A 21,430-nucleotide genomic window follows, 5' to 3' on the forward strand; every position below is an offset into this window, starting at 1 on the left:
AGTGTGTAATTGCAGTGTAATTAAACTTTTTTTTAATTACATTGTAATGACACATTGGTGAGGAGGTATTTTACTCTAGATAACTATTTGTGTGTGTGTGTGTCTGTGTGTGTATGTGTGTGTTTGTGTGTGTGTGGGGGGGTGGGTGGATGTGACTTTTTGTGTCCTGTAGGAGGAGCCCTTTGTGATGGTAGCTGAGAACATCCTGGGGCAACCCAAACGCTACAAAGGGTTTTCTATGGACGTGCTGGATGCTCTGGCCAAAAACCTGGGCTTCAAGTACGAGATCTACCAAGTGTTGGACAGCAAGTACGGGCAAAAGCTTCACAACGGCTCTTGGAACGGCATGATTGGAGAACTCATTAACAAGGCAAGCACATTCTGCATAGTCAAGCTACATGCATCATAGAGTGTAACACTGGGCAGGCTGGTTTGGTGTTAATCCAAGCCAGCAGTACAGAGAGTTCAGACATGGATTGTGGGTACAAGCACAGAGCACATTTATTTTAGTATCTTCAGACCGTACACAGCGCAGTTCCATTCCATAGCATACATGTCACTGAGTCAGATACTTCTATTATTTATCCCACTGGTTAACCTGCGTCACTCCGGAAACATCAGAGACACATCTATATAAAGTAGCTCATCACCCTCCTCGCAACTGACAGATATCCCACAGAGTACAACCCAGTTGGTGGTGCTAAATTAACTATATACGTCACTTAAAGGTACAGTAGCCAGTTAGTAAAGGATCATTACAGGAGGCAGAAGTTATGAACTCCACTTGGCTATGTTAATGTGATTGTTGAGTGCTTTTTACTGCAGACCCTAGCCTGTAGGGGGACTTTAAAATAAATGGTGTTTTCATACTTTTACTGTGGATAAACCATTCATTAAATCTGATACAGAAGGTGGCATATCAAGGATGGAAGCTTTCCACATTTTGGTCATATTTGGTAGTAATGAAATAAGTTAGTTATTAGACAACAAAAGTTTTTAGTTGATGTTATTCATATTATATAGGTACTGTAAATAAAATTCTACAGGGCAAATATTTTGGCAAATGCATTACCCAAAATGTTTGTGAACCCTGGTCATCAGGGACAGGTCAATGTACCCTTTTTTGCCTTAAGCTCCAGAAGTTGAGTGTTTGTTTTTTGACATTCCAGCATGCAGACCTGGCCATCTCCGCCATCACAATCACGCCCGAGAGGGAGAGCGTGGTGGACTTCAGCAAGCGCTACATGGACTACTCTGTAGGGATCCTGATCCGCAAGCCCGAGGAGAAGATCAACATCTTCTCGCTGTTTGCGCCTTTTGACCTGGCCGTATGGGCGTGCATCGCCGCTGCGATCCCAGTGGTAGGCGTGCTGATCTTCGTGCTGAACCATATGCAGTCAGTGCAAGCACAGACCCCCCCCACCCACCAGCAGCAACCCCCAGCGCCCTCTGCCTTCACCTCCCTCCACAGCGCCATCTGGATCGTCTACGGAGCCTTCGTCCAGCAAGGTGGGTTCATTTGGATCTCCTCAAGGGCCAAGCTTTAACTTGAGTTATTTGAAGAGTGTTTTGTTGTTTTTAATTCATGAAAACAATTGTTAAAATTCTCACAGGTTAAAGCTTATAAAGATAGTGAACGCAGAGATAATAGGATTAGTATTTGTTTATTTATTTAATGCAAATGTTTCCCGTAAATTACAGTATAAACAGATATACAGACTATCAACTCGGGCTAGACTTCCCGTGTCTTTTTCTTTTTTTTTTTTTTATTTCATGTGCCCACTTTCTCCTATTTTTACACTAGGATCAAAATCTCTTCCTCCTCCATCAGGTTATTTTTTAGCCATTCGAAAACACATGATTTTAATTAATGCAAGAACAGCGAAAGATACAACCATGTCGTGCTTGAGTAATGAAGATTGCCTGGTTGCTATCAGCATGATTGAAGCCTGTCTGTGAGAGAAGTTGCCAGGAGAATGAGATGTTCTGCTTCAAAAATCAGCAGACTAGTACAGTGAAACCAGGAAACCAGCTTTGTGAGAGACAGGACATGCCCTGGAAGGCAGAGGGTCACCACACCGGCCCAGGACCGTCACATCCAACTGATCCATCTGCGTAATCGTTTTCAGACTGCAGTGGCTACAGCACGAGAAATTTCAGGAAGAAATAACCCGCACATCAGCAGAATGACTGTAGCTCGCCGTCTGCATGAAAATTATTTGCATGCTTGGAGGCCGTTCAGAGGTAACATATTGACAGCCAGAGATCATCTGAGGTAGTGGCAGAGAAAGTGGTGTAGTGTTTTATTCACCGATGAATGCCGTTTTGCTCTTGACAGACCTGACGGAAGACAACGTGGTGAGCGTTATGTTGACTGTTGCGTTGTTCAAGCCAACCGGTGGGGCGGTGGAAGTGTGATGATGTGGGGAGGAATCTCCTTTAACACAAGAACGCCTTTGGTGCAGATTGAGGGCAAGCTTACTACTCAGCGATACATTGATGAAGTCCTTGAGGCAACAGTTTTTCTGTTCCTGCAAGCCAATCCGGAAGTGTTGATTTTCCAACAGGGCAATGCAAGACCACACAGTGCTAGGATTACAATTGCATGACTTCAAGAAAACAATGTCGAGGTCTTGCCGTGGCCAGCTTTTTCTCCTGACCCGAGTCCAATAGAACACCTGGGCCCAAATCACCAGAAGAGCAAAAAGGAATACATGAGTACCTCTCAACTAACTCTGGACCTCCAGCTGCCTCTATTAAAACCTGGCTTGTAGCCTGCAAAGCCTTTTAATTCCAATAACCAGTGATTATAAATCATCTAGAGAAGCATTGGTATTACTGTCCAGCCTGAGTGCCTGCAGTCCTTATGATTCGTCATGCTTCTATAAATATGTTCTGAAAGGGGTGGTAGCACATGGCACTGGGCAGTGACAATTCACTTGCCTGCTGGCAAAGGATTGCAGAGGGATCCAGTGTCGGAGCTCATGTAAAACATCATTTACTTTTGTATTTATTTATTTCTCCTCCTGGGCAATGGCTACAGTGTCGGGCAGGTGTCGCTCCACTGAGGCTATGTTACAATTATATATATATATATATATATATATATTGTAACATAGCCTCTCTCTAATCAGCTGGTTTGCACTCTTACACAGCAGACACAGACACAGAACTTGTAGTTTCAAGCACTTTTGTGCACTTTTATTATTTACAGAAAACAAAACAAAACACCTAACTCCCACATGGAGTTCTAAACTATAGTTTTTCTTCTGTTCTAACTAACACTCTGGATGGCTAAGCCATTTACCAGCCAAAACCACTTGTATCATACACAGTTTACAAGTTTAACCAAACACAAGGGTTCACACAATACCTTTCTCTTTCCCAGCTCCCCGATTGTCTCCCCCTAATGGAGCTTCAAGCTCTCATTTTATATGTTGTGGCTGTTTCCAGTTAACACCAGTTATCTCATTTGGGAACAGCCACATTCTCACATGTATTTGGCAGGGATAGGAATTAACCCCATCCCTGCCAACCACCACCAAAACACACGACATATGTCACTATATGTCATATATATATATACACAATCTTTAAAGTAATAACCACTGATGTTTGCACCTATCATATCAAAGGTTTGTGGATACTTTCAGAGCATCCATGTAGCTGATCGATCCCAGAACTTTGCCTAGTTGGTTTTTAAAATATCCTAATGATTCAGCATTATATTCATTCTATTATTTACAGTTGTATTTAACTTAATTGTATTCTCGTTCCATGTAATATAATATATCAGTACTTAGAAATTCTGGCATGTGATTGGTCAAAATCTCATCACATAACCAGAAATTCAGTGTTTTCTGACTTCCTAAAATTCAAACAAATTCAACTCGATGATGTAAATAAATACCATGTTTTACAAACTCAGTGGACCCCTCTGAGAATTCTATGCCGCAGTGTGAAAGTTATTTATGATCCCTAACAGCTATATCCCTAACAGATATATATATATATATATATATATATAAAATCATATTTAGTACACAACCTTGCCTCACTTACTTTCTTGAGTAATGCATAAAACAAATATGGACTGCAGACCTCGGCTCATAGTGGGAAACTAAAGGCCCCTCGGGAAGAACTATAGTTACCTGCGGCTTCGGTCATTATAGTCTCCTGTTGGTAAGTATAGTTCTTCCCTCGGGGGCCATAGTTTCCCACTATGAGCCTCCTCTTGAGTCCATATTTACTATATATATATATATATATATATATATATATATATATATATATATATATATATATATATCATCATCAAGTTGAATAACTGCAAAGCATACGACATGGTCTATTTAGATTTCCAAAAAGCTTTTGACAAAGTCCCGCATAAAAGATTAATTCTCAAACTGAACACAGTAGGGATTCAAGGAAATGCATACACATGAATTAGGGAGTGGTTAACAGGTAGAAAACAGAAAGTACTGATTAGAGGAGAAACCTCGAAATGGAGTGAGGTAACCAGTGGTGTACCACAGGGATCAGTATTAGGTCCTCTGCTATTCCTAATCTACATTAATGATTTAGACTCTGGTATAGTAAGCAAACTCATTAAATTTGCAGACGACACAAAAATAGGAGGAATGGCAAACACTGTTGAAGCAGCAAAGGTCATTCAAAATGATCTAGACAGCATTCAAAATTGGGCAGACACATGGCAAATGAAATTTAATAGAGAAAAGTGTAAAGTATTGCATGCGGGCAATAAAAATGTGCATTATAAATATCATATGGGAGATAGTGAAATTGAAGAAGGGAACTATGAAAAAGACCTAGGAGTTTATGTTAACTCAGAAATGTCTTCATCTAGACAATGTGGGGAAGCTATAAAAAAGGCTAACAAGATGCTCGGATATATTGTGAGAAGTGTTGAATTTAAATCAAGGGAAGTAATGTAAAAATCTACAATGCATTAGTAAGACCTCACCTAGAATATTGTGTTCAGTTCTGGTCACCTCGTTACAAAAAGGATATTGCTGCTCTAGAAAGAGTGCAAAGAAGAGCAACCAGAATTATCCCGGGTTTAAAAGGCATGTCGTATGCAGACAGGCTAAAAGAATTGAATCTATTCAGTCTTGAACAAAGAAGACTACGCGGCGATCTGATTCAAACATTCAAAATCCTAAAAGGTAGAGACAATGTCAACCCGGGGGACTTCTTTGACTTGAAAAAAGAAAAAAGGACCAGGGGTCATAAATGGAGATTAGATAAAGGGGCATTCAGAACAGAAAATAGGAGGCACTTTTTTACACAAAGAATTGTGAGGGTCTGGAACCAACTCCCCAGTAATGTTGTTGAAGCTGACAGCCTGGGATCCTTCAAGAAGCTGCTTGATGAGATTCTGGGATCATTAAGCTACTAACAACCAAACGAGCAAGATGTGCTGAATGGCCTCCTCTCGTTTGTAAACTTTCTTATGTTCTTATGTTCTTATATATATATATATATATATATATATATATATATATATATATATATATATATATATATATAAACTGTTGTTTGTGTTGTGCTTGTAACCCTTTGCAAATGAGGTTTTGGCCAAGAAGTAACAATAATAAATATATCAGCACGAAACTGAAACCTGAATACCAAACTCTATGGCTGTATTAATTAACTCTTGCTATGAATAGAAGGAATCGAGATTGGCACTAAAGACATGTGAATTGATGGTGATGCTTCTGTTTTAGGTGGCGAGTCTACAGTGAGTTCGGTAGCGCTGCGGATTGTGATGGGTAGCTGGTGGCTTTTCACACTGATCGTATGCTCTTCATACACAGCAAACCTAGCCGCCTATCTCACCGTGTCTCGGATGGACAACACCATAAGGTTAGTGTTGTACAAAACTATTCATTTTTCATATATGGCCAAACTCTCATCTGTTGATACCCACCATAAAAGCTAAACTCAAGTCAAATTGACAAATGTTTCAGCTATTGCACAGCAGGTGAGGAACCAAACAACACAGCTTGGTATATCAGAGAGTGAGGATGCAGTTGTATTGCTACTCTTTATTGCTCTTGTAAAACTTTCTGTCAAGTTAGAAGCAGGGGATTTTAATTTAAAAACACTGCCATGGATGCATGAGAATAATAATAATTTCTGTATGGGAAATCAGCAGCAGCTCAGCGCTTTACAGCTTGTACATTTACTTACAAATGCATGATTCCTAATAGTTCCTACCTTTAAAATACTAACGATTCATATATTTATGGGTAATGTATTACTTTTTAAATAGATATGTGTTAAGCTTTATCTCTCTGTACTATATTTCAGAATTAAAGCTATGGTTCAAGCATTTCATTTTCACTCCTGTTTGCATTTTCAAGACTTCTTTTAAATTGAATAAAATGTTAACCTAATTGGCATTAATCTCAATTAATACTCCCCTGCAGTTTATATTAGCTGTAATTCTCTCCACCACATGCTTTTAGCACCCTTGCTGCTGTTTCTCTCAGCACATTAATGGTCTTCTGCATTAAAGAGTTGTCATTAACTGACAAATGTGGGTGCTAAACTGCTGGCAAATGTCTTTTCTTCTGTGGATTATTGTTTAATTAGGAGCATGTCAAGGTATTATTTGAAAGCCAGGGAACTTTTTTTTGTTTTCCATATCTGCATCTGTGCTATTCCTATTCCTGCCAGCAGGTGTTGAGGTAAGGAAGTGACATTCAATCAGGGGGGGGTTTATTATGGAGAAAATATGCACACACAAGCCAAAAACTTTTAATAATCAAACCTGCATTGAAGATCATCTGTTCAGAGAGAGGAGCTGACTGTTTTAAGCCACATGTACAGCTCTGTCGACCACATGGATTTAAACATGGAACATCATTTGCATATCCTCATGCAGTGCCAACTTTAGTTCCTAAAGACTGCTAATAAAGTGGCCGCAAAGTGAATTTTGTAAGGATTTCACAGTGATACTAATTCCATGGTATTGCAATCGATTATCGGTGTAGAGTGGTATCTCAAAATATAGAGATGTGACCTCAGTGGCAGCCCCTCCCACTGTATCTATCTTTGTGCATCAGATTATACTGCATTATTATTCTAATCCTGTTATCCTGAGATAAATTGACACAGTCCAGTTTGGATAAACAAACGTCATTAAAAGGACCTTTACTTTGACTCTGAGCGTATCCACTCGGAAGACTGTCATCATCTTGCACTCTCAAATGCGTTCTGCAGTTATCAACTAGGTGTATTATTGCATTGACTTTGTAGTGCCAGTGTCTACATTGCCATTGAATATCATTTATTTAAAATAGCCACTTAGTCCTGGTAAGTGTCGCTTCTGAGTTCAAAATCTAGGTTCATAATAGATCTTTTAAGTGATAAGACCATGCTTGCTCATTACCTTACTCACTGGGTACCCAAACTGAATCAGTTTCAAACAGCCCTTGTTGACAACACAAGAGCCACCTTCTATGGTTAAAAACTAAACAAACACAGGTATAAAAAACAGGGAAGGTAAGTGCCAGTTTCAAAAGTTTTCGGATAGAATTTTGTGGAAGTAGCCGCCTTCAAACTCTCTGGAGTGATTTCTTTGTTTAGTAAATCCATTTTTACCAACTCCATCTCTGTGTGAGCGAGTTTTGGATTGATTGAAAGGGCACTTCCATATTTACTCAACAGTTCATCAATGCCCTCTGAATCACATTTTAGCACTGCATCAACACTTTCAGCTATTTTCATGGACTGAACGTTTGGATTCACCTATCAGTGTGTCCAAAACAGAAAAATACAGCTGTCTGCCCCATTTTTCTTTTGCACTCTCATTTTTAGCAGACAGATATTCTTGTTGCCCGAGAGTGCTTGTAACAATTGAACAATCAAGTGAGGCTGTCTTTTTCACAGGTCGTTTGTTTGCATATCTGCACTCTTCATCTGTGGTAGGGTTAACAGCAATATCATGCAGTTAACAGTAGTTTTGGGTTTCTTCCCAAACATCATCCCACTTAGTGCTGGGTCACATACTCTCTAACACTTTGACAGTTCTTTGCAACACATTGGAAGCCTAAGTGTTGTGTCCTGTCTCTGCAGTGCTTTAGTGCTATTTGAATCGTGCTGAGAACATGGTAAAATATGATCAAGCACACACAAAAGTCAATTTTTTGCACATTCTGCAACAACCCAGATGTTTCAATGAATCTTTAGTACGGAGGCTGTGACAGTCCTGACAAACTGTTGAGAATTGCTCTTGTTGAGTTTTTAACAGCGTTTACATTTTTCCATCTGCATGCCCATCGCGTGTCATTTAAACTAGACAATTCCAGTTTCATTCCATGCATTTTCTGGGCGACTAAATAAGTGTATGTGTGCCCGGCTGTGAGAAAAATGTAAACACGGACTCTAAAGTGTAGAAAAGTCCAGCTGCAGTGCGGTTAACTTTGCAAGCCTCTACTAAAACCAAATTCAATTTGTGAGCCATGCAATGTATATATACAGCTGTGGGGTAATCTCGCAACATTTTTTGCTGTACTCCATTAACATGACCTGCCATGACAGCGGCCCCATCGTAACACTGTGCGACGAGTGGTCAGTTTGCAATTCCCAATAGCTTTAAGAACTGCTTAATATTTTGATAGATTGCGTCAGCATCTCCTTGCTTGGAGCAATCTACAAATCCTAGAAATCGTTCCTTTATTTCCAGATTTTCTGTGCACCTCACACACACTGTCATTTCTTCTTGCTTGAAACTGCATGCTTCGTCAACAAGAATAGCAAAAAAAAAAACATTTTCCTGAACTTTCTGAATTGTATCGCTTTTGACAATACCAGCAGCAATTTGTAAAAGTTAGTTTTGATTTGCGTGGCATGTTGCAAATGCTTCATCATACTTAGTAAACAAATTGCACAATTCGAGAACATTTCCACGGTTTCTAGATTCTGCTCTCTCATCATGCCCTTGCAATGCAATACATTGTTTAGCCAGATGAAGTAGTAAACCAGTAATCTTTGCAGCATACTGTCTGTTTTCACGTACCACCATTTTGTAAGAATTTGATAACTGTGACGCTACAGTACCTACTTCCTTTGAACAAATGCCACCTTTCAGAACACTGTTTGTGGTGCCAGATTCTGAATGTTGCTGAAGTTTTTTCTTTAGATTTTTCCAGTCCTTCACTCCGTTTTCAGTGAAAGCGGGGTCTTTTGAACTGCTGAAAAAGTGTCTACAAGGAAAGCAGAAAACCGCATCTGCCTGCTACTATACTCTAAATATGAAAACATATTGTAATATTCTGATGAAAATGAACGGTTTTGCTTACCGAAGACAGTTTTCGGATACTGTATCACCAAGGTCCAAAATACAGGATTTAGTTGCATTTAAATGTCATTCAAGGAGACAATGCTTGGCTGGTTTAATGCCCATTCTTCCCGCTGATCTGAGCTCCCCATACCTCTACGCAGGAGGCAGCCGACGAAAACTCTGAAATACATTTATTCAAATTGCTGTTATCTGTACAAACAGCTTGATCCGAATCTGATTTTACACAACTTTTATATATTTTTGAATATCCATATTTCCACCTCTCAATACAATACAATACTACAGTGTTGATTTTGATATCCCAGCTGCCCTAGCGGTCTGGCGGTTGTGCAGTAGGACAAGGAGAAATACGTCCATTAGACCTGCTTTGCACGCTCACTCTTCCTCTCTCACAAACATTTTTGTGTTGGTCAGAACAATTTCTTGTGAGGGGTTGGGCCATTTATTTTAGGAAGGCTTAGCCTCCCCAAGCCTCTTATATGCACTGACTATGCTCACAGTCTTTAACACCAAGAATTAAAAAATAAATAAATAAATAGTATTTGAGCAGCTGCAATAAGAAGCACGCAGAACAATTGCAAACATCATAACAAGGTAAGGGGACTGAATAAAATGAAGCTAGTTACTCTTTAAAAGAACATCTGTTATGATTCCTAAAAGTATCAAAGTAAGTTCAAAACAGTTTATTACTCTAAAGTGTGACCCATACATAAGCTGCATCGACAGAGTGTCATTTGATCCAGGTATTTTGCGTTGATAGCTTTTTAGAGTCACTGTGTTAAGTGGCGACTGAGCAGCATCTGTGTTGTTCAGGATTTATTTTGACAGTGGGGGATGCTCACAGCTGCCTCTTATATCCTGCATGTAATTAATCCGGTTTGTAAAGCACAAACAGCTTGACATTAAAAAAAGGAGCTCAGCTGGAGGACGGGAAGGTACCTGACCAACAAACAGCCCTCCTTATTAAGCAAGTGCAATCCGTAAGCCAAGACCATGCCGACGCAAAGCTTTTAATGATTTAAGCTAATATGAAAAAAATATGAAAAAAAAATATGGAAAAAAAAAACAAAGTAAATTGGCATCTGCTTGGGTAGCACAGTGTGTTTTTTATAATTCTTATTTATTTTATTTTTTTCTTACAGTGAGTAAAGCCACTGTTATTACCAAAACGGATGTGCACAGCAGTGTGACGATATTGATTTGTGCCAATTTGATGATGCATTCAACTGAGATGAAGCCGCTGCTTTTTATTGAACACAATCTGCAGGTGCTAGATTATTCATTGCTGGGAGAGTCTTTGTCCCTTTTTTGTCACTGTGGTTTGGTAGTAACAGTAAAAGAAAAATGTGACAACATAATTGTGAATGGCAATCGTGTAATATGGATAGCTTATAGACAAATATGTGTAACACTACATACCAGTCTTTGTATGTCTTTTTATTTTACTGGAGCAGGAAACTACCAAGTCTCAAGAAACATACTCAACATACATTGGAAATATGAGCTCAAATGACAGTCTAATGATCGATACACACATGCATGGTATATCTGTTGACTGTTTATTAACATGTAACTAAACTTCAGCAATTGGTTAATTTTATATTAGTAAAATATTTATTTATGCCCCTCAGAATAATACATTACCAAATCCCACAGTAAGTAGGACTGCCATGTACTCCTTGTATATCTAAGTCACTATTGCGGATATGTGTTGTGTGTGTGTGTGTGCTTTTTTTTCATAATTTCAGTTGACCTTGTTTTTCTTCAGTCAACCTGTAAAGGACTCTCTTTAGGAGACTCCAGGGCTCTTTATAACAGAAACACTTCTACAGCCCACTCAAGTCGTTTATTTAACAGGCAGACACCATGTGACCCATTTTTTTTTAATTAAAAACAAAAATGGATGCGAATATGAATTAAGTAAAAGCTTAATTAAGCGCCAGTTAAAAACCAAAAGAGGTTTTGTTTTCTTAATTGGTATTTAAGATATTTACATTTACTTTCTTGGTGACCCTTCTGGTGATTAAAAGCAGAGTTTGTACTCATCCCATTGGTTGGTCTCATTTGTACTCATCCCATTGGCTGGTCCCATTTGTACTCATCCCATTGGCTGGTCCCAATTAAAATTCCAAAGAAGCAACCATAGCAGGTGAACTGAGGACACCGCACCAATGATAATGATACTCTTTCAATCCAAAAATGAAAACATATCTCAGAAGATTTCTGTAGAAAATTATTTCCCATAAGAGTGTCAATTTGCCTGTTGTGACAAATATTGGAAAACCACATGGTTTGTAGCTCACACTTTTTGTGTATGTCATCTGTCACAAGAACTATTAATGTATTGCAAATGGCATCCTAAGATGTTTTCTGTAATAATAAGTGCTATATAAGCTGCAATTTCCTTGTTGAAAATGAAAATGAACAAGACAGCTGACTGTCAGACTTAGCAAGTTCTTGATTGCCGAGTGCTTCTGTACACAAGACTGAGGTTATTTTACACGAAGACTGTACACAATACCAATGTTTCACAAGGAAACAGAAGGTCATCACTGGGTCACATCTCACCAGCACAATTTTAAAAAATATGTTTTTTGTCACAGCATTTTGCAATATTCCTCTGATGAAAAATGTTATTATTAGTAATGGTAGTATTAATAGCAGTACTAGTCATAATAGTCATAGTAAACGTTTACATCTGTATAAATTACAAGAATGTATTATTTCCACCTGTAAGACAGTAAGATAATAAGATTGTGTGTGCCACCTGCAGTTAATAAACACAACATGCCCCCACCTGAGAACAGCATCACAAACCAGGTCAAAATGACGTCCATATTTCAATTAAGGAGATGGGAAAAAAATGCATTCACATTCCTGCAACAATGAAAAAACTTTGAGTAATATATATATATATATATATACATATATATAGTTAATACCAATGTGAGAAACTGGAGACATTCATCAAATAATTTATAGCAAAAAGTAAAGTACACACTACTGTGCATATGAGCCATGCATACAGTAAGTCACTAACAACCCTTGAACTATTGTTACGTACATTTGGCTGTGCATTATTCTTTAATTTACATTTAGAAATCAGGTCCTGAAAAATATGGTAATGTTAAAACTTTCCAGGCTGCAGTAGGGAATGCAGAGTTCATAGAAGGTGCATGGGTGACATTGCTTGCAGGCATTTTTACATTCACCTGCTTAGCGTGGGGGTCTATCAAAATCCATGCATTGATTTCTGTGTCGATGCATAAAGTATGCTGGGAGAGGGCACTAAAAAGACAACGCTGCTTTGTTTTTGGATTCAACTTTAAAATAGGAAAGATGACTCACACTTAGAGGCATATAAACCAATGGCTCCGTTTTTGATTGGGGTGCATCTACCGCAGTTTTGTCAGAAAGACACAGCTCTAACCTCAGTGTCTGCCTGATTCATTCTTCATTCCCCATTTTTGGTATTTAAAATGCACCGTTGTGTAATGTGCACCCGTGTCAGTAAGGTCTATTTGCTGATGAAGTAGAATGCTCCATATGATAAACTATGAAAGGCATGTCGTAAACCGACACAAAGGACAAATATATCTGTTCAAAACGGAGCATGATTGAGGGGCTTTTTACTGGATTCATTCACTGGGAGCTAATGGGGTCTTCCTTCCTGACAGAGGTAACTGACCAAAGTTCATACGATAACATGTGTTAATAATTCAGTCGCTGTTGCTAAGAACGATATGTCACTTACTCACTCACTGATAAGTGCACTATACCCATATATACTACTAATGGCATGCACCAGCACTTTCACACCTTTTAGAAACAAGCAAAGCTTGGAAAGCCATTCCACAGTGAAAGACCAGACTGGGTTGTGCATTTGAAAGGTTGTGGGTTACTGGGGTATCGCTATGGATAAGTAATTGGATCACAGTGCACAGTATACATTACAAACCATTTTACTAATTACAGTCGCCTAGGCTTAGAGGTGAGATGTGCACTGAATGAAATGATTGCCTGTCCCCGCTTTTTTTATTCTCAATTCTAAATAGCTACACAGATCAAAAAATATACAGTGGCTCTCAAAAGTATTCACCCCCCTTGGACTTTTCCACATTTTATTGTGTTACAACATGGAATCAAAATGGATTTAATTAGGGTTTTTGCCACTGATCAATGCAAAAAAAAGTCCATAATGTCAAAGTGAAAAATAAAATCTACAAATTGTTCTAAATTAATTACAAATATAAAACAGAAAATAATTGATTGCATAAGTGTTCACCCCATTGAGTCAATATTTAGTAGAGGCACCTTTGGCAGCAATTACAGACATGAGTCTATTTGGATAAGTCTCTACCAGCTTTGCACATCTGAACACTGCAATTTTTGCCCATTCTTCTTTGCAAAATTGCTCAAGCTCCGTCAAGTTGGATGGGGACCTTTGGTGAACAGCAATTTTCAACTTTTTCCACATATTCTCAATTGGATTGAGGTCCGGGGTTTGACTGGGCCACTCCAGGACATTGACCTTTTTGTTTTTAAGCCACTCCAGTGTGGCTTTGGCTGTATGTTTGGGTCATTGTCCTGCTGGAAGATGAATCTTCTCCAAAGTCCCAGGTCTCTTGCAGACTTCAGCAGGTTTTCCTCCAGGATTTCTCTGTACTTTGCTGCATCCATTTTGCCCTCTATCTTCACGAGCTTTCCAGGTCCTGACGCAGAGAAGCATCCCCATAGCATGATGCTGCCACCACCATGCTTCACGGTAGGGATGGTGTTCTCAGGATTATGTGCGGTGTTAGGCTTGCGCCAAACATAGCGTTTAGCGTTGAGGCCAAAAAGCTCTATTTTGGTCTCATCAGACCATAGAATCTTCTTCCACTTGGTCTCAGAGTCTCCCACATGCCTTCTGGCAAACTCGAGATTTGATGTGAGTTTTTTTCAACAATGGCTTTCTTTTTGCCACTATCCCATAAAGGCCAGTTTTGTGAAACACCCAGGCTATTGTTGCCGTATGCACAGTGTCTCCCAGCTCAGCCGTGGAAGACTGTAACTCCTTTAGAGTTGCCATAGGCCTCTTCATTGGCGACTCATGGCTAGAAAAACTGGTGGGGCACAGCCCCCCCCCCCCCCCCAAAAAAAAAACGTGCTCAAACCCGATGCCCGATTTTAACCATTTTTATGTAAACATTAAGCTAGCTTTCTAACATTACCAGATATTTCATCACAAACAGTTCTACGCCAGATTGTCACAATCAAGAGAGCTGCAAACAACACTTTACAGGCAAGAGTCTCTTATTGTCAGACAGCTACACCTGCACTAACCTGAGTGTTTAAAATGGAAGTATCGTCACACTCTTGTGCTGTTCGTAACATTCTGAACTACAGAAGAGTCAGGTTCGGTTTCTGTTGATGTCTCTGGCGTTGGAGGTTTAGCTTTTTTGTTGTAGAAAAACTCCAAACGTAGCTGTCTTTTTGCCATTTTAACAGGGCTCAAATTCACTCCGTTTTAGCACATATTTTCGCTGACTGAAAAAGTGAAAGTCTCACACGAGAACAAATATAACGGTGAAGGGTCTTAGACACTCTTTGTTATGTTATTATGTTTTGAAAGTTTGAAATAAACTGCGCATTTTTAAATAATAAACCCTGGCAACAGTGGCGTAGCCAGGATTTTTTTTCGGGAGAGGGTGGCAATGGTAACTTTTTTAAAGTGAATAGTCACAGTGGTGAAATTGGCAACCTGATTTCTTATTAGTGCATTGACGTTTTATTTTCGAAAAATAAAGAACTTTTTTTTTTTAACAGAAGATCCAATAACCAAATACACTGTTGTGCAAAATAGTTAAAAAGAGAGATTCAGTTCAGAACACTTCCGTTTAAAAACAAAAAAGGAAATACGAAGCAAAGGACTTGAACTTTTAACATGCGCATCAGATTTCAATTTCACATTATGATAATAAATAACTATATATAATTTCATTCGTACTTATGGTTGTTCATTTCACATTTGGTGTTCAAAGCAAAGCAAACCATTTTATTTAATTTCACAAATCCTGACTAATGTAATTACTCTTTGACTGACGCAGGACTGCCGATGGTACCTAATCTTCTGGAGGTTCAGGGGAGGAGGGACTTGTGCACACAGTTGCATTAACTACATTGTATAACTACAGCGCCTTTAAAAACAAAAAAAATGTACAAACAGCTGATCCAACAAAAAACTTGGGTTGATTGACAGCAAATCCAACCACTCATTTTTTTTGGTATCACACTGCACTGACATTCGCTAGTTGAGCTGACGGACACGCTGTAGCCTAAACAAATAATCAGAATGAAAACAAGTAGGTAACCGAACTCGGGAATTGAAACAGTTTTGCCGGTTTTCTCTCAGCAGCGTCCAGAACTGTTTTCATTCTGATTTATGTCTTTAGTTATTCAATTAATAACAGGTTGTACATTTTCCACTCCATCTCCAAGAAATCTGGGGGGGCACGTGACCAGGCGTGCCCCCCCTATGCGTCGCCACTGGGCCTCTTCGTGACCTCCCTGACTAGTGCCCTTCTCGCCCGGATACTCAGTTTTTGAGGACGGCCTGTTCTAGACAGATTCACAGTTGTACCATATTCTCTCCATTTCTTAATAATGGACTTTATTGTTCTCCGGGGGATATTCAGTGCCTTGGAAATGTTCTTATATCCTACCCCTGATTGGTGCTTTTGAAGAACCTTATTCCGGATTTGCTTTGAATGTTCCTTCGTCTTCATGATGTAGTTTTTGTTAGGAAATGTACTAACCAACTGTGGGACCTCCCAGACAGGTGTATTTAACCTGAAGTCATGTGAAACACCTTAATTTCACACAGGTGGACTCCAGTAGATAAACTTGAACTAGACTCAACTAGATAAACTTGAATAATAAACGAGCATGTGAGGGACAGCCCATTTAGATAAAATGTGGACTACATATGGCAAGTGTTGCTGTTTTTTTCTGTCCTGCCATGACTGCTTTTAGTGGTCCTTAGATCCAAATATCAGATGATGGTTCCAGCAGCTGGGACCAAATTAACTGCAATTGTATTTTTGTATTTTAGCATTTTAGCATAGCCCAAACTATTGCCTCGAGAGATCGCATCTACCTGTCCTAGTGTGATCATTGTGACTTCTACAGATGGGTGCTGGCTGGTGGACAGGGTGATGGCTATCTCTTTAATGCAGATGTTAATCATGGAAGATGGAAACCAGCTCATGTATAAAATGAAATTCTTTATCCGATCTGACCACCCTACATGCAATGCATAAACACCATTGTAAGCACTTCTCATTGTCCATTGTGATGACAGCTGCAATGACTGGCAATCATTTAGCTTTGTTTTTCTTTTTCCAGGAAAGTTTTAATAGAAATACTTTTATTTTTCTTTCTTAAGTCATTAAAATCAAAATCATAGCAGACAGTTGGCACCTCTGGGTCCTGCAACACATCCGGAGTAATTAGAAATTGGTGATGAGTCGCAATTAGACACAGGCGCCTCTGTAATTTTTTTTTTTTTCTGTTCATTTCTAACTGATTGGCATTACAGCAGCATTCCCGCACAGCCTTACCTAATGCTCTGAAAATTTTTTTTCTGTTTAGTTTTTTATCTTGGCTTTCCTTGAATGACCGTTTTGGATACCTTGGTTTAGATTATTCATGTAGTAGTAAATATTCTACTGGTATTTGAAAAAGGTATAGGTTGCACTTACTTTACAGGGCATACGTAACATTGTAATAACTTGGTAATAAAATGGGTAACTACCAATGTATCCTGCTTGTAGATGGTAACTGGTTGAATAATTGTGTAATTACAACATGATAATTACATCAGGTAACATAATGTTGTTCCCAAGGCAATTGCCATGTCCTGTATTTGCACAGTAGTTTCCGTGTAAAAGCAGGAGCCACTCTAATCTATTATATTGCTTGGCTATTTAGAGTCTCTGGTTTTAAGATATATGTTGATTGTAAAATATGTATTGTAGAAGTAAATTAATACATAGTTTATAAATGCCAGTCTGCATTTACTTTAAAAGTTCCAGATTAGATTTGAGAAGCAAGGTTATTTTACAATGACATTAACAGTATTGTAACATTATTGTAACACTTGAAATGTATTTGCTTACGATTGTAAGTCGCCCTGGGTAAGGACGTCTGCTAAGAAATAAATAATAATAATAATAATAATAATAATAATAATAACAGGGTGTTGTCACATTAAAACAGTGCTAAAATTAAACAACAAAAGCAATGTATTCCTGTTGACAGCATTATAACAGCCCAGCAGTTAGGGCGTCATTAGAGAACGTGTTTGATCTCTTTGTATTTATTTATTTTATTGTTGAAACCCAAGCACTCTGTATGACAACTGTACTGGAATAGCGCTCAATTAGCATAATGTTTATTGTATCTTTACCCATTGAAAAAAGGCAAGGTTTACTTTAAGTAGGCATGTATAAATAGTTGTATTATATATATATATATATATATATATATATATATATATATATATATATATATATATATATATATATATATATATACTGTATATATCGGTTTAATGTTGATTATGGTGCTTTCTGTAACCCACTTTAATTGGTATATCCTTTGCTAATATAGGCAAATACAAAGAGTTAATTCGTAACTGAACTTGACTCACCTGCAAATGAGAACCATCATAATAATAATAATAATAATAATAATAATAACAATAAATATATCAAACCTTTCTCTGTAAAACTATATACATTTTAAGTCGTGCAATGCAGAGATGGAAATAAGACTCCTATTGCATTGCAGTTTCACCCATTCCAGGTTTTAATACAAGCTTGATTAGCCACAGTGTAGCGGTAACAAGCTCAGGTGTGTCTTATTTGTGTCATAGTAAAACCAGGAATGGATCAAACTGCCATGCAATGGGAGTCATACTTCCATCTCTGCAATGTAAAACCTGTCCCAGTAAACCTGCAGCAATATGGTTATAAATAGAGCCCTGTGTTTGTCGCAAATACGAAATAACACAAAATAAAACTAAATAAAAAGAAATGCAGCATTAAAACTAAATAAAATGAAAAATCGTTATAAAGCAAAAATAGAATGACATTTTTAAATTGGGAGGTTTATACAAAAAATGCTTTAAATAAGTGCTTGCAATCGTAGTTGTCAAGGCTCAGCTGTTACCATGGACACGGTTTGAAGGGATACTCAAGCTCTGTCTAGCACTTGTGAAAATGTATGATTTTGGGGAATTAAAATTGTGATGGAAGAGAAGAGGCATTTGTTTCTAAAATACCAATTAAACAAGGCTGCAAAGAATTTGAGCATGAGGGGATGTATGAAGCTGACGGTGACAAAATAATGATGAGCAGATTTTGCAACTGCCAGCTGGAATGGGAGCCAAAATATACCGTAATTAAGCATTAGCTATTTATTCATTTTGGGGACAATATGGCTTATTTGCTTGTATAGTATGCTAATTCTTTGTTTTACTTCAAGTAGTGCAAACTTTGCACTGGAGCAAATGCTGTTTTGGTTTTGAATGAATTTGAATGAATGAATCTGCTTTGCTTACACTGAGAAACCCCAACTTGTATACTGGAGCCCTGCTTTAGTGCAATGGGATAAACTACAGTTCCTATCTTTTCTTATTTTTATTTTTTTTAATGGGTAGGTTGCTGTATGTAGTTAAAACATGATGTATAGTTTGTTTTTTATGTATATACATCTATTTGAGTTATTTTATTGATGTGTATCTGTAATAAAATGAAGTACAATTACATTTATAGCAGATAAAAGTAAATAAAATTGAACTTGTGAAAAATAAAATGAAAAATTATAATAAATAAATAAATAAAATCATTTCACAGGGCTCTAGTTACAAATAGGCTTGTGATTTTCAGTTTTAACTGATAAAACTGATAAAACAACCTCGATACAAAAAAAAAAATTAATCGTTATATAGCCAAAACACCGGAAAAACACCGGAAAAACTGGAAATGGTTAATCAAGTCACGTTGACCACCCCTTTAACATTAAAAAATAAAACCTACTACAAAGAAGAATGCATTTCCCAGTATCGCTGGGCAATGTCTCTCCTTCCTGACTTGTATCTATCATTGATTAGTTCTGAATACTTTAAACCCACCACAACTACTGAGTGGCAGCACATTCCTACATTTCTATTGGTGACTCCGCTTGCGAGAGTTAAAACGAGATTACAATTAGGAATGGAGACTTGTTCGCAGGATTTAAAGCTGAATTACAGTTAAGATACAGAGGATTTAAAACAAAATTGCAAATTGTGGTGAAATGTAAAAAAATGCCTACACACTAAAACCCCAGAATGTTCCCGAGACCAGAAGGATTTCATTGTGGAAGACAGTAAAGGAAAGAAGGTACAACTCAAGTGTGCAAGTACTGTCGAGTTATTACTATACATATTTTGACAGAAAAAAACGCCCAAGCATTTTGGAAAGTAACCAAAAACACTAATTTCATACAGTATATAAAAAGCGAAAGCCCTTTAAAAAACTGATTTACATAAAACTCAAAAATAGCTAAAAAATAAGCACAGAAAAATGAAATTAATAAAAAACGAAAAACAGAAGCCCGAGCTATAAATCATATTTTCCTAAGACTGTGCAATGCACTGGTGAAGCAATTACTTTAGCAAAGGATGGTGTCAAATAGCATAGCTAAACTTGCAGAGGTACCTCAAGCAGGTCTTTAATTGATAATTAAACCTGTTGAATTACGTCATTAACGACTTTGTTAGGACACGGTCCTGGACTGGAATGGACTGAAAGAACCACATGCCAGTACTACAACCCTAAAAAATATGGGTTTCTGCAGTGGAGGCTGCCGAGACACTGTTTAATTGGGTGCTCAAGCGTCAGAACGGTTTCCATTCTGCTCTTGTTTGCCTCCTCAGATCCTTCCAGGACCTGGCCAGGCAGGCTGACCTGTCGTACGGCACGGTGAGAGACTCAGCGGTGTACGACTACTTTAGAGCCAAGGGCACGAACTCGCTGGAGCAGGACAGCACCTTCTCAGAGCTCTGGAGGACCATCAGCAAGAACAACGGGGCTGACAACTCGGTGTCCGGCCCGTCCGAGGGTATTAGAAAGGTAGGCTGAGAACTGCGGATGCTCTAACATATGGGCACCCCCTCGGTTTTGTTGTGGTCATTTTGAAGCCCAATTTATTTTATTTTTATTCCTTTATTATTTTCTGTATAACTTGTGGGATGTTAATGTGTTCTTCCTGGGATGAATAATTTTTACAATTCCATGAAGTCTGGCATCAAATGGATGTCATGAACTGTATCAGTGTCTTTGAAATCAGAACTTAAGAATTCCACAATTAAATAAGACTGGATTCTGACCTAGCACGGAGGCGAGCAGTCTTTTAAGTGCCTCTCTCAGTTAATGAGCACTACTGACCCTGTCACTTATGTTATGCCTTCTCTTAAGTTCTCTGGACCGGGGAGTGAACCATGCAGCGAGGGGACAGCATGGTGCTTTAAGAAACAGGGCCAATATTTATAAATCATCTTTAATGGAAATGAAAACAGGGCACGCATTATGCTGAAAATGCCTTTGTATTTAATAACCCTCTTGTGAAAAATGGTGTATCATAATGTCCCATTTGGGTCATTGGATTTTGGTCTTTGTCAGGGAATGATAGCTACAGCAAGATAAATGATGATTTGGAATACAAAGGGACTATTTTAATTGCATCAGAGAGAATTGATTAATTTATAATGGGGCCACATCACACTACAGAGAAATGGTGTGGTCATCTTAACCCTTTAATGACCAAGCGTTTTTCAGTTGGATGCTCCCCCAGGACCGGGTTTTTTTTGACTGTAGTCGACTATAAAAATTCACTAAAAATATTTTTTTTACAGTAGCATCTTGGAATTGGCGTCCTTTTTTCACAACACTGGGGAACATTATAAAGTACTTAAGAAACTTTATTTTCAACACGATATATATATATATATATATATATATTTAAACGTTAAGTATTTTTTCACACGTCAATTTGACGTTTACATTTTTAAAC

At 38.2% G+C, this 21,430-nt stretch overlaps 1 protein-coding gene across 2 annotated transcripts in view; it reads left to right on the forward strand.

The window, feature by feature from the left end:
* Positions 1–21,430, forward strand: part of LOC117414865 (glutamate receptor ionotropic, delta-1-like) — a 269,999-nt gene that overhangs the window by 241,120 nt on the left and 7,449 nt on the right. For both annotated transcript variants that reach the window (XM_034024697.3, XM_034024696.3), the window contains exons 10-13: positions 173–370; positions 1,170–1,509; positions 5,748–5,886; positions 20,295–20,490. In XM_034024697.3, the coding sequence (XP_033880588.1) occupies positions 173–370; positions 1,170–1,509; positions 5,748–5,886; positions 20,295–20,490 (873 nt within the window). The remainder of the gene's footprint in view (positions 1–172; positions 371–1,169; positions 1,510–5,747; positions 5,887–20,294; positions 20,491–21,430) is intronic.

Source organism: Acipenser ruthenus, chromosome 7 (assembly GCF_902713425.1).
Source record: "Acipenser ruthenus chromosome 7, fAciRut3.2 maternal haplotype, whole genome shotgun sequence".
Classification (NCBI taxonomy): Eukaryota; Metazoa; Chordata; class Actinopteri; order Acipenseriformes; family Acipenseridae; genus Acipenser; species Acipenser ruthenus.